Source organism: Brassica napus, chromosome C4 (genome assembly GCF_020379485.1).
Source record: "Brassica napus cultivar Da-Ae chromosome C4, Da-Ae, whole genome shotgun sequence".
Taxonomy (NCBI): domain Eukaryota; kingdom Viridiplantae; phylum Streptophyta; class Magnoliopsida; order Brassicales; family Brassicaceae; genus Brassica; species Brassica napus.
In genome coordinates this window covers 32,144,789-32,157,079 of record NC_063447.1, presented here as the reverse complement: position 1 = coordinate 32,157,079, position 12,291 = coordinate 32,144,789, and the positions used below count along the sequence as shown (strand labels likewise).

The 12,291-nt window shown below is 43.5% G+C and overlaps 1 protein-coding gene and 1 non-coding gene across 2 annotated transcripts; one reads left to right on the top strand and one right to left on the bottom strand.

Annotated features, from left to right (window-relative positions):
• Positions 1-8,557: 8,557 nt before the first annotated feature.
• LOC125586010 lies at positions 8,558-10,387 on the bottom strand. The gene is made up of 2 exons (XM_048755776.1): positions 8,670-10,387; positions 8,558-8,569 (listed from the first exon to the last, which is right to left on the bottom strand). The coding sequence occupies exons 1-2, from the start codon at positions 10,059-10,061 to the stop codon at positions 8,558-8,560; spliced, it is 1,404 nt and encodes a 467-aa protein (XP_048611733.1). The 5' UTR covers positions 10,062-10,387.
• LOC125586526 lies at positions 10,192-10,298 on the top strand. The gene has a single exon (XR_007323060.1). It is a non-coding gene; the product is annotated as a small nucleolar RNA R71 (small nucleolar RNA).
• Positions 10,388-12,291: the final 1,904 nt, after the last annotated feature.

The window sequence follows — 12,291 nt, the reverse complement described above, 5'->3', positions numbered from 1 at the left end:
TGATTTGATAGAAAACAAGATAAGATCCTACAATTAGGTCTGAAGGACCTTTATAGTAGCTTAAAGTCGAACCTGGTTTAACCCAACAAACCTGGGTTAACCAAAACACAAATTGGTAATTATCTGGTCAAACCCGGAAAATGTTGACTTTCTTGACTCGCAGCGGCCACGTGAAACCGCTCCGCCTAGCCGCTGGGACACTCGCAGCGGCTTACTTGCTTCGTCATCACACCGCTGCGACAAGTACGAACGCGGCAGGGAACGAGGTATTTTCCCAGCGGTTCGCAACACCGCTGCGTCAGGCCGCTCCCGCACTTGGTCTCCATTTCTTGAGTCTTCATCTCTCGAGCGTCTACAGCGGCTTCGGTACACCGCTGCGACAAGTACGAACGCGGCAGGGAAGGAGGTATTTTGCCAGCGGTCTCGTCACACCGCTGCGTCAGGCCGCTCCCGCACTTGGTCTCCATTTCTTGAGTCTTCATCTCTCGAGCGTCTACAGCGGCTTCGGTACACCGCTGCGTAAGGCCGCTCCCATACTTCTCCGTTTCACAGCGCTGGCAGCGGCTTCTTGAGGGGCCAAAAGGCCGCTGGGACTTCCTTATGCCGCTGGGACACTTGATCAATGCGTCTCTTTCTCGAGAATCACCCCTTTTTGCCTCCAAACCATCTCTAAATGCTCCAAAGTCACCAATTGAAATCTCCATCACCTGATAAGGACATATGTAATGCAATGCAATCCTAAACATATCTAAATGCTATCCTAAATGGTCAGCATATGCTAGAATGAATGGTTAAAACAATGCAAATTGAGAAGATATCAACTCCCCCAAACTTGTATCTTACTTGTCCTCAAGTGACCTTGTAAGAACTCATAAGAGAGAAAGGTTTGAAGGTGAGAACTCATAGCCAAAAGTAACACTTCCTAGCACTCAACTTAACATCCTAAAGAAACATAGCAAATAGCATGAGCATTCTCCTTATTATACTCTAGCTTCTCTAGGCCTATCCATACTCTTTTTTCCTCTACTCAAGTTGCAATACTTTCTACCAACAAGTCCCTTCAATCAGCTCTCACATTGATTCACACACACACACAAGGTGAAGTCTCACAAATGGGCACATGATCTCAATCATTTGGCTAGGTATGCAATGGTCTAATATGAATGAAGAGATGGGTTCAAATGTTTTTTTATTTAAGGGTGGTTATCACTCAAAACAAGGAGCTTGATCATTATGCAAAATTTATCTAAGATTAGAAGCAACTCATGCATACATAGATTCATTCTCATCATTCTACCCCATTTTGTTATAAATGATCACAAGTTCTACCCTCTTTATCATCATCTCAAAAATCAATCTAAAACCCCTCACATCACTCACCCAATGTACAACTCTCTTTTTTTTTTTTTTTTATGACCCACTCACTAGGGATTTTAATCCACTTTCCACAAGCTCTCCCACCTACTTTTTTTTTTTTTTTAGGGGGAAGGTTCTTTGTTGCATAATCAAGAGCTTCTTATTATCATTTTTTTTATATATATATCCCTAGGAGCTTTATTTTCAAATCTCTCATCTTTCTCACTCTCAAAACCCAAGATATTGAAATTTAAAACACAAACCCCTCTCACCACCCCCAAATGCTAACTCATTGTGCTAGCAAGAGATGAGAATAAACCTATGTCGCCTCCAATACTCTCAAGATTTTGCACATGACAAGCTATCAAAAGAGGCCTCACTCATGCAATTCAATGTTTGGTCTCAAAGAATGGTTAGGGTTTTAGGGTAAGGAGTGTCATTTGGGTTAACAAAGATAGGTATGAAGGAATAAGATAACCCAAATGTGTATGAGATCCATGATCAAGTATGCAAATGCCCATATGCAAGAGAGATTAAGTTCATTCAAGCCAAGTTTAGATTGGAGCTGATCTTAAGAACAATGCTAACATCAAGCAAGCAAACAAGTTTCAAGAAGAGTTTTCAAGGCTCGAAGCGTACAAGGTTTTCAAGAGATGCTTAAGCTACTTGATATGTTTAACTAGGGTGTCATTTTGAGTTCTAGACAAGGGTTCTTTGCAAGGCATTTTAAATCATTATTCCCAATGCAAGTGAATGCAACCTATATGCTCTAGACTCAATCTTAAAAGTGCAAGTGATGCAACTACATGTTTCTTTTTGTGTTTTTCAAATTTTTTATTTTTTTTTGGTTTTTTCTATGCATATATGTATGTACAATGCGATGCATGAGACTCAATTCATCAAAGAAAACATGATCAAATACTTGATACCTCCCCCAAACTTTGTTCACACAGTCTCTGTGTTAGAAAGTAGGAGGAGATACCGAAAAGAGAAATAAATGCAAAGAAAAACTGATATATACAAAGGAAGGGTGATGATGAAACCTGGCTAAGCAAAGGAGGATGCTCCCTCCGTGTCGTCGTCGTCGGTAGCGACTGAAGGAGACTCGTTGGAGGAGGCTCGGGGTGGAGGAGCTGTGTTCCTGCGTCTACGACGGAGTCGGTACTCCGGGGAACGAGGAGGTCCATAGAAGACGGGGTATGGGAGAGTAGATGGACCAGCAGCTGCCAACACGTCATCCCGTTGACAACCAGAACCGATAGACACTTGAGAGAGAAGTGCAGTGACCTTTTTCATCTGTCTCTTAAGCGCTTTCACTGAGTTCTTCAGCTTGTGGATGGTGGAATCTTGCATCTTGTTCCACCGAAGCAACTTGGCGTTTTGAGAGAGAGCTTGGCGCAATGCAATGTTCGGTGTAACTCCACCATAAGGCTGAAAGTGGTATCTCTCTGTCCCATACACCGAGGCTGGTGTGGTCGGTCCTTCGTCATCAGCATCACTAGGACGAGCTGCCCGAGAAGAACTGGCCTTGGTCTTCTTTTTGCGCGCTTTGGTGATGGTCTCAAGTACACCAAAATCTGCGGGAATGAGCTCATGAGCAGCTGGAGCGAAGAGTACATGCCGAGGATCAGATAGCGTCGTCAATCTCTCACAAGGTAGGAATATCTGTAGCTGCTCAGGTTCGAGATCAGTGGACCAAAAGGGGTAACCATACCGATCGCCAGATTGGCCGGTAAGGAAATGGGTTTTCTTCAAGTAAGCGAGATCAATGGAGGCTGGAGCATGATCCTGAGGTCCCAAATCTATCCCAAATGCTTCCAAGATCGGAGTAATGAAGCTCCCGATAAACAGCGTCGGTTTTTCATTCGGAGTTGTCCAAGCCCAATCTCGGTAGTACTCAAACCGCTTCATCAACAATCCCACAAGTCCCAAATCCTCAAAATCTTCCGGATCGGTGTGGAGTAGCGTTCCTTCCTCAAGAATAGGGAGAAGTCCAAGAGCTAGAAGTTTGAGCTCATCATCGTTTGCTCCGCCCGGTTCCCTCCGTGAGTAAAAGGTGTGAGTAAGGACCTTGTGGGCATATCTCACTCCCGGGTTAGAGATGTCATTGCTCTTGTCCTCTCCCGCTGTACGCGACCACCCCGTAATCACTGTCCATATGTCATCCACAATTGCCGACCTAGCAGGTAGAAACGACCCACGGTTGTCCGAGAAACCGAGAATGGAGCTTAGCTTCTTGAAACCCACCTTATAGGTTCTCTCATTGATCTTAAAACTGATGCGCCCTCGGTCCTATGTTCGTCGCAATGGTATTGCACGAAGAATGTAGACAAAAACTCACAAGAAGCCTCCTTGTGAATCCCGTAGCTCATGCCAAGTAGTGACTCCATGCCCATGTTCCGGAGAATCATCCTTACATCTTCATAGATCCCAAGCGCATGAAGAGCTTCAGCATCCGGAAATCTCATGGGGTTCCATTTGACATCATCATAAAGGCGCTCATAGAGTTGTGCTGAAGTCGGTTTGCTGGTTGGGGGCACTCTCTTCCGCTTCTTAGCTGGCTTGGGAGCAGGTGTTTCTTCCTCCTCATCTTCAGTATCAGCTCTAAGACCCTCTTCTATCATCTCTTCGATCTCTGCCTCTAATGTCGCTCTGTCAGCTGGCGACTTTTCTCTTTGCTGTGGAGCTCTGCGCCGGGAAACTTGAGCTGGTGGGTTTGGCTTTGATCGTCCTGCTCGTGGTGGGTTGGTTCTTGTCCCAGCTCGAGACGAAGTGCCTACATCCACAATGCGATCAGTTCCGGGACCGCGATCTTTCCCCATGTCCTGCTATCAACAAGCTCGAAATTGTATAAGTGACATGATCAATAAGAAACAAATTAAAGCTTGGAAAGAGTTAATGAGTTCAAAAACAGCAAATGGCATTCATACTCATCTTCTATGACTCAATAAACTCAATTTTAACATCAAACAATCACTCCATTTCAAATTTCGAAAATCCCCAATATGAACCCTAACTTTTTCAAATTCGAATTCAGGTCAATTAAACACGTTTTTCATCTACCCAACTCATCAATCAAGCATAAAAGGACATAATTAACGAGTATTGAACAAGAAATCAACCATGCAACCACTTTTTAAAAAAATGGAAATTTTAAATCCGAAAATAAGATGACGATTTCTCTATACCTTAGCTTGTTTCAGATAAACAAGAGTAGGGAAATGAAAAGTCGAAGTGAAATCACGGAGATAGCAACTTGAATCAACGAATTTGGTGAAGAATTGAGAGATTTATGAGTTTTTATGTTTGAGAGAATGAAAGTATGGAGTTTTTGATAAGGGAGAGAGAGAGAGATACGATTTTAGAGAGGAAGAAGGAGTGTCTCGCGTCGGGTTTTGGTGATTTCGATCCGGTTCAGTTGAATTGAACCGGAAATCGACGCCGGTACGTGCAATTGAGTGTCGCAGCGGTCACCGTAAACCGCTCCGCCAGACCGCTGCGCCTCTCACAGCGGCTTATTGCCTCAAAATCTCACAGACCGCTGCGACAAGTACGAATCGGGCAGGGGGTAGAGTATTTTCACAGCGGTTTGATGAGACCGCTCCAAGATACCGCTGTGAGACTTCAAGCATATTTCTCTTTAGTCGCAGCGGTATGTGTAGACCGCTGTGGTTGGCCGCTGTGAGCGTTTTGAACCTCACCACACCTCGTTTAATGCCACAATCTCTCCTCTTGGACCTGAAGGTCTGATAGACACAGAAAAATAGCCAAAGACATACTAGAAATAGAAAAAAAAAAAATATGTACAAGGATAGACATGGGAGTTCCTCCCAAGTGAGCTTGTTTTAAGTCTCTAGCTTGACTTCCTTTCTTCTTGGCTAGGCGAGAATGGGATCGGAGAGAGGAACCGAGGTTCTCTCATCCTCTGTTGTGGCTCCCATGTAGAGCTTAACCCTCTGTCCATTGACTGTAAAGTCTCCACCATCCTTGTTCCATAACACAATTGCCCCATATGGCCTAACTTCCTTGATCTTGAAAGGACCGGACCATCTTGACTTGAGCTTCCCGGGGAACAACTTCAGTCTAGAGTTGTAGAGAAGCACTTGATCTCCAGCATTGAATTCTCTCTTCAAGATCTTCTTGTCATGAAAAGCTTTGGTTTTCTCCTTGTAAATCCTTGAGTTCTCAAAAGCATCAAGTCGGATCTCCTCCAGTTCATTGAGTTGGAGAAGTCTCTTCTCCTTTGCACTCTTGATGTCAAAGTTCAGCAACTTAACAGCCCACAATGCTTTGTACTCAAGTTCAACCGGTAGATGACAAGCCTTCCCATACACAAGGTTGAAAGGCGTGGTTCCTAAAGGAGTCTTGTAAGCAGTCCTATAAGCCCATAGTGCATCATCTAGCTTGATGGACCAATCTTTCCTTGTAGTCCCCACTGTTTTCTCCAAAATAGACTTGATTTCTCTGTTGGAGATCTCAACTTGTCCACTTGTCTGAGGATGGTATGGTGTTGCAACCTTATGCTTCACACCATTCTTCTTGAGAAGACTTTCAAACAGCTTGTTGATGAAGTGAGAACCCCCATCACTGATGACAGCTCTTGGAACTCCAAACCTTGGAAAGATGGTACTTTTGAACATCTTTATCACCACCCTAGAATCATTGGTGGGACTTGCCACAGCTTCTACCCACTTGGAGACGTAGTCAACAGCTACAAGGATGTATTTGTTGCCAAAAGATGATGGGAATGGTCCCATGAAGTCAATACCCCACACATCAAACACCTCCACTTCTAGAATTGGGTTTTGAGGCATCTCATTTCTTTTGGTGATGTTTCCTCTCCTTTGGCATGAATCACACCTAGAGACAAAGTCTTGAGTGTCTTTGAACATATGAGGCCACCAAAACCCAGCTTGTAACACCTTTGAGACAGTCTTGAAAGTAGCAAAGTGCCCTCCATAGGATGATCCATGACAGTGTGTGAGGATCCCTTCAACTTCTTCATCAGCTACTGCTCTTCTATAGAGTTGATCTCTACAAAGGATGTAGAGGTAAGGTTCATCCCAATAGTATCGCTTCACATCTTTGTAGAACTTCTTCTTGGCATATCCCTCAAGATCAAGTGGCTCTCTCCCACAAGCTAAGTAGTTCACCAAATCAGCATACCAAGGCCCTTTCTCTTCAGTTGCCTTCACTTCTTCAAGTTTCTTTCCAGTTTCACAAACTGCTACCACCGCTCCAATGGCCATGATTTGCTCTTCTGGAAGCCCTTCATCAATAGGGATCCCACTCTCAATCTTCAGTCTAGACAAGTGATCTGCTACACTATTCTCAACTCCTGGCTTGTCTCTAATCTCAAGGTCAAACTCTTGTAACAGCAAGATCCACCTCAACAGCCTTGGCTTAGCATCCTTCTTGGCCATGAGGTGTCTCAATGCAGCATGATCAGTGTAGACTATGACCTTTGACCCAACTAAGTAGCTTCTGAACTTTTCAAAGGCGTAGACAATGGCTAGCAACTCCTTCTCAGTTGTGGCATACTTCATTTGGGCTTCATCAAGAGTTTTACTCGCATAGTAGATCACATGAGTCTTCTTGTCCTTCTTTTGACCAAGAACAGCTCCCACAGCATAGTCACTAGCATCACACATGATCTCAAAGGGGAGATCCCAATCTGGTGGCTGCACAATTGGGGCGCTAACCAGCTTCTCCTTCAACTTCTTGAAGGCTTGTAGACATTCCCAATCAAAGACGAATGCAGCCTCCTTGCATAGAAGCTTAGTCATTGGCCTTGCTATCATCGAGAAGTCTTGGATGAATCTTCTATAGAATCCAGCATGACCGAGGAAGCTTCTAATGTCTTTAACCGTCTTTGGTGCAGCTAACCCAACCATCACTTCAATCTTGGCCTTGTCTACCTCAATCCCCCTCTCTGAAATCTTGTGTCCAAGCACAATCCCTTCCTTAACCATGAAGTGACACTTCTCCCAGTTCAGCACAAGGTTGGTCTCTTCACATCTCTTGAGGACCCTGCTAAGATTTGACAAACAAGCAGAAAACGAAGATCCGTAGACAGAGAAATCATCCATAAACACCTCCACAACATCCTCTATAAGATCAGAGAAAATAGACATCATGCATCTTTGGAAAGTGGCTGGAGCATTACATAGCCCAAATGGCATCCTTCGATAAGCAAAGGTACCATAGGGGCATGTGAAAGTCGTTTTCTCTTGATCATTTGGATGTATGGGGATTTGGAAGAACCCTGAATACCCATCAAGAAAACAATAATATGGATGATTTGCAAGTCTCTCAAGCATTTGATCAATGAATGGCAATGGAAAATGATCCTTTCTAGATGCTTTGTTAAGTTTTCGATAATCTATGCACATCCTATGTCCTGTTATTGTTCTTGTTGGTATTAGTTCATCCTTATCATTTTTAACCACAGTCATTCCTCCTTTCTTTGGAACAACATGCACAGGAGACACCCATTTGCTATCCGAAATAGGATAGATGACTCCTGCATCTAAGAGTTTTAGAATCTCTTTCTTAACAACATCCTTCAAGTTGGGGTTCAACCTTCTTTGATGTTCTATAGAAGTCATAGATTCATCCTCTAGATGTATCCTATGCATGCATAAAGAAGGTGATAGCCCTTTAATATCATCTAGTGAGTAGCCTATTGCCTTTCTATACTTTTTAAGTTCATTCAAAAGTTTAGACAATTCATCTTCACTAAGCTCACTACTCACTATGACAGGGTAAGTCTCATTAGGGCCAAGGAAAGCATACCTTACACCATGGGGAAGAGGTTTAAGCTCCACTTTTGGTGCTTTGAGTTCACTCCAATCATCCTCTTGGAGATTCTCTTGTTGAGAAGTTGGGGAAGCATGGTGATCCTCATATGAAATCTCCTCATTCTGTTCTTCATCACTAATCTCTCTGTGAGAGTCCAGCATCTTCACATAAGCATCACTTTCCTTGTTCTCAACCATTTGGACCTCTCTCTCAATTGTTAAGGCATGTTGTAGAGAGTCTTCAAGTGCCAACTCCTCTAGAAGTTCATCAGCTAACACCTCCATCTCCTCAATGTAGAATGCTTGGCTTTGAGTAATAGGCTTCTTCATCACCTCCTTGATGTCAAAGTGAAGAATGTTTCCCTTTCCAAGGTGAAGATCAATCTTCCCTTCCTTAACATTCACAACTGCTCCTGCTGTAGCCAAGAAAGGTCTCCCCAATATTAAAGGATCTGTTGGTTCTTCATCCATCTCTAACACCACAAAATCTGTAGGGATCTCACAATTTCCAACCATGACAGGGAGATCTTCTAGGATACCAATGGGAATCTTCACTGAGCGATCAGCTAGCACAAGAGAGAGTCTACACTTCTTGTATTGTGTAAAGCCAAGCCTTTTAGCAATGGAGAGAGGCATAAGGCTCACACTTGCTCCCAAATCGCATAGACACCTCTCAAAAGTAAATTGCCCAATGGCACAAGGTAAAGTAAAGCTTCCTGGATCTTCAAGCTTCTTAGGGATGGTTAGCCTTTGGATAATAGCACTACACTCATGAGTAAGAACCACCATGCCTTCCATCTCCTTCTTCTTCTTAGTTACAGCATCCTTGAGGAACTTGCTGTATTGAGGCACTAGCATGAAGGCATCAATTATGGGCATAGTAATCTGAACTTCACTCATTTGTTTCTCAAATAAAGCCTTGTATTGCTCCAAAAGCTGTCTCTTGAATCTACCGGGAAAAGGAAGTTTTGGTTCATAGGGAGGAGGATTGAATAGAGCTTCTTTTGATGAAGTAGCAACTTCATTCTTGTTCTCCCCCTTCTTTTCTTCTCCAATTTTACCCTTTCCTTTTGCTTCAACTATTTTCTCCAAGATCTCTTCATTGGTCTTCTCATCCATAATAACTACATCATCATCCACATTGATGACCACCTCCCCATCTTGCTTCTCATTATCCCTAATGAGAGTTCTTGGTGGTAGCTGTTTTCCACTCCTAAGGGTGATGGCTTTCATTGTCTCCTTGGGATTTTGCTCTGGCTTTCCAGGTAATGCCCCTTGTTGGCGACTTGGCTGAGAGTTCATTGAAGCAAACTGATTCTCCAAATGGCGGATCTTGTTGTTGAGCTCATTGTAACTTCCATCAATCTTGGAGTGAATTTTCGTGAACTCATAACCCATTGTCTTCTCATTCTTGGCCTGAAAATCCAAAAGTTTCTTGAACATTGCATCCACACTTGTATCTGAAGCTGGAGCCTGTGAAGAACTTCCTTGAGCTTGAGTAGACTGATTGTTGTTATTGTTGAAACCAGGAGGGGTGTTTTGCCTAGGCTGATAGCTCCCTTGCTGAGTGTTTTGCCTCTGCTGGTATCCTCCTTGCTGGTTGTTTGAGTAGGACTTTTGCTGGTAGTTGTTGTACTGAAAGTTAGGTTCCTTCCTGTACCAAGAACCATTGTTGTTGATGAAGCACAGCTCTTCTTGTCCTTCCAAACCATCAACCTCATTAATCTTGGGAGGAATCTCTTGAATAGGACCACCCACAAAGTTGACCTGCTCTTGTTTAGCTTGGTTAGAAAGAAGCAAGTCCATCTTCTCCTGCAGGGACTTGATCTCTCTCTTTGTCTGTTGATCATCATTTCTGTTGACCCTATCATGCTCCTCGCTGTAGACTGAGTCGCTCTTAGCCATGTTCTCCACCAGTTCCTCTGCTTCTTCTTCAGTTCTCCCCAAGAAGAAACCATTGCTGGCAGTATCAAGCCTGTTTCTGCACTGTGGTAAGGCTCCTCTATAGAAGGTGCTAAGCAAGCTCTCCTTGCTGAAACCATGATGAGGGCACTGAGACCAATAACCCTTGAACCTTTCCCATGCTTCACTGAAGCTCTCTAGACCTTTTTGTTGAAATCCGGAGATTTCGTTCCTGATCTTAGCTGTCCTTGAAGTAGAGAAAAACTTTTCTAGGAAAGCTCTCTTGCAATCTTCCCAAGTAGTGACAGTGTCACTTGGAAGAGTCTTCTCCCATTGGTGTGCTTTGTCTCCCAAAGAGAAAGGAAATAGCTTTAGCTTGAAAGCATCTTCAGAAATACCATTTGTCTTGGACAAGCCACAGTACTGATCAAACTTGTACAAGTGATCAAAAGGGTCTTCAGCAGCAAGACCATGATACTTGTTGTTCTCTATAGTGTTGAGCAGCCCTGACTTGATCTCGAAGTTGTTGTTCTCCACAGCTGGTGCTCTGATTCCCAACCTATGACCATGAATGTGAGGTTGATCATAAGCTCCAATGGCACGAGCTTGGCACTGTGGATGTTGTGGCTGGCGCTGTGGTCTAAAATGATCAGCTCCTGGACCATTGCCTCCTTGGGCTTCACCATCTTGAGGCAGATTCTCCATATCAAACCCAACCCTTGCAAGTGAGCCTGTTGCTCTACTTCTCTTCTTTGTCTTGCTATCTCCCTCTCAAGTGCTCTAATGTCTTCAACTCTTGGAACTAGGTTTGTTGGACCTCTGCTCCTTGTGTTCATACACCTGAAATGCAAAGAGAGAAGAACAAAGAGAAGCAATAACACGATTAAATAAAAATTGACTTAGTCTCAAGCAAATGACTAAATCCCAATGTCACAATCAACTTAGAATTTGGCAACGGCGCCAATTTGATACAAGACTTTTCAAGGGTCTAAGATCAAATCAATGTAGTATAAAAGATTGTCGAACCAATCCTAGGTGATTATGATGCAAAGGGAATGCAAGACCATGCTTAATCTAAGTGCTACCAGTTTTTGAGATGATTTGAAACTAACTTACTACCTAAAATGCAATAAAGGCACAAGCTTTTTTTTATAAGAAGTGAGAACTCATGGGCTATGGGAACTGATCTTGGGTGATCAAGATTCAACCTAAAGGTGTCAACTTTTAACCAATTTATATCTTCCTTAGGCCTAGACACAATCCTAAGCAAACTCTATCCCTAGATGAATGCTCATTTACCTAGATAACTCAAGCATCAAATTCCTTTGGTTGAATGTTACCTAAGTAATCATTAATCTCAAGTCTACTAGCCATCTTAACACCTTTAACAACAAATCCCTTTGGCAAAGGATGTTAAAAGCTTAGGAGAGTTGGTTCAGGCATTTCATCAAACACCTTCCGGGTATGAAATGCCTAGAGCTCAACTTTGGAGAGGCCAACTCTAAAATTGCATTAAAAGCCCTCTACTAGCAAGGAATAAGATTGATCTATACCTAAACACCTTAGATCTAGCTTAATCACCCTTAATCTCCCTAACCCATGAATCCAAAGATGACTACTCACTACTCTCCATGATGAGCCCAAGAATCAAAGATGATTTGGTGCTAAACATGATAAGAGATCAAGAAAATCAAGCAATCACAAGAGAGAAATGATCAAGATATAATCTTTCACCTCCAAGTTCTTTTGTGATTTGATAGAAAACAAGATAAGATCCTACAATTAGGTCTGAAGGACCTTTATAGTAGCTTAAAGTCGAACCTAGTTTAACCCAACAAACATGGGTTAACCAAAACACAAATTGGTAATTATCTGGTCAAACCCGGAAAATGTTGACTTTCTTGACTCGCAGCGGCCACGTGAAACCGCTCCGCCTAGCCGCTGGGACACTCGCAGCGGCTTACTTGCTTCGTCATCACACCGCTGCGACAAGTACGAACGCGGCAGGGAACGAGGTATTTTCCCAGCGGTTTTGCAACACCGCTGCGTCAGGCCGCTCCCGCACTTGGTCTCCATTTCTTGAGTCTTCATCTCTCGAGCGTCTACAGCGGCTTCGGTACACCGCTGCGACAAGTACGAACGCGGCAGGGAAGGAGGTATTTTGCCAGCGGTCTCGTCACACCGCTGCGTCAGGCCGCTCCCGCACTTGGTCTCCATTTCTTGAGTCTTCATC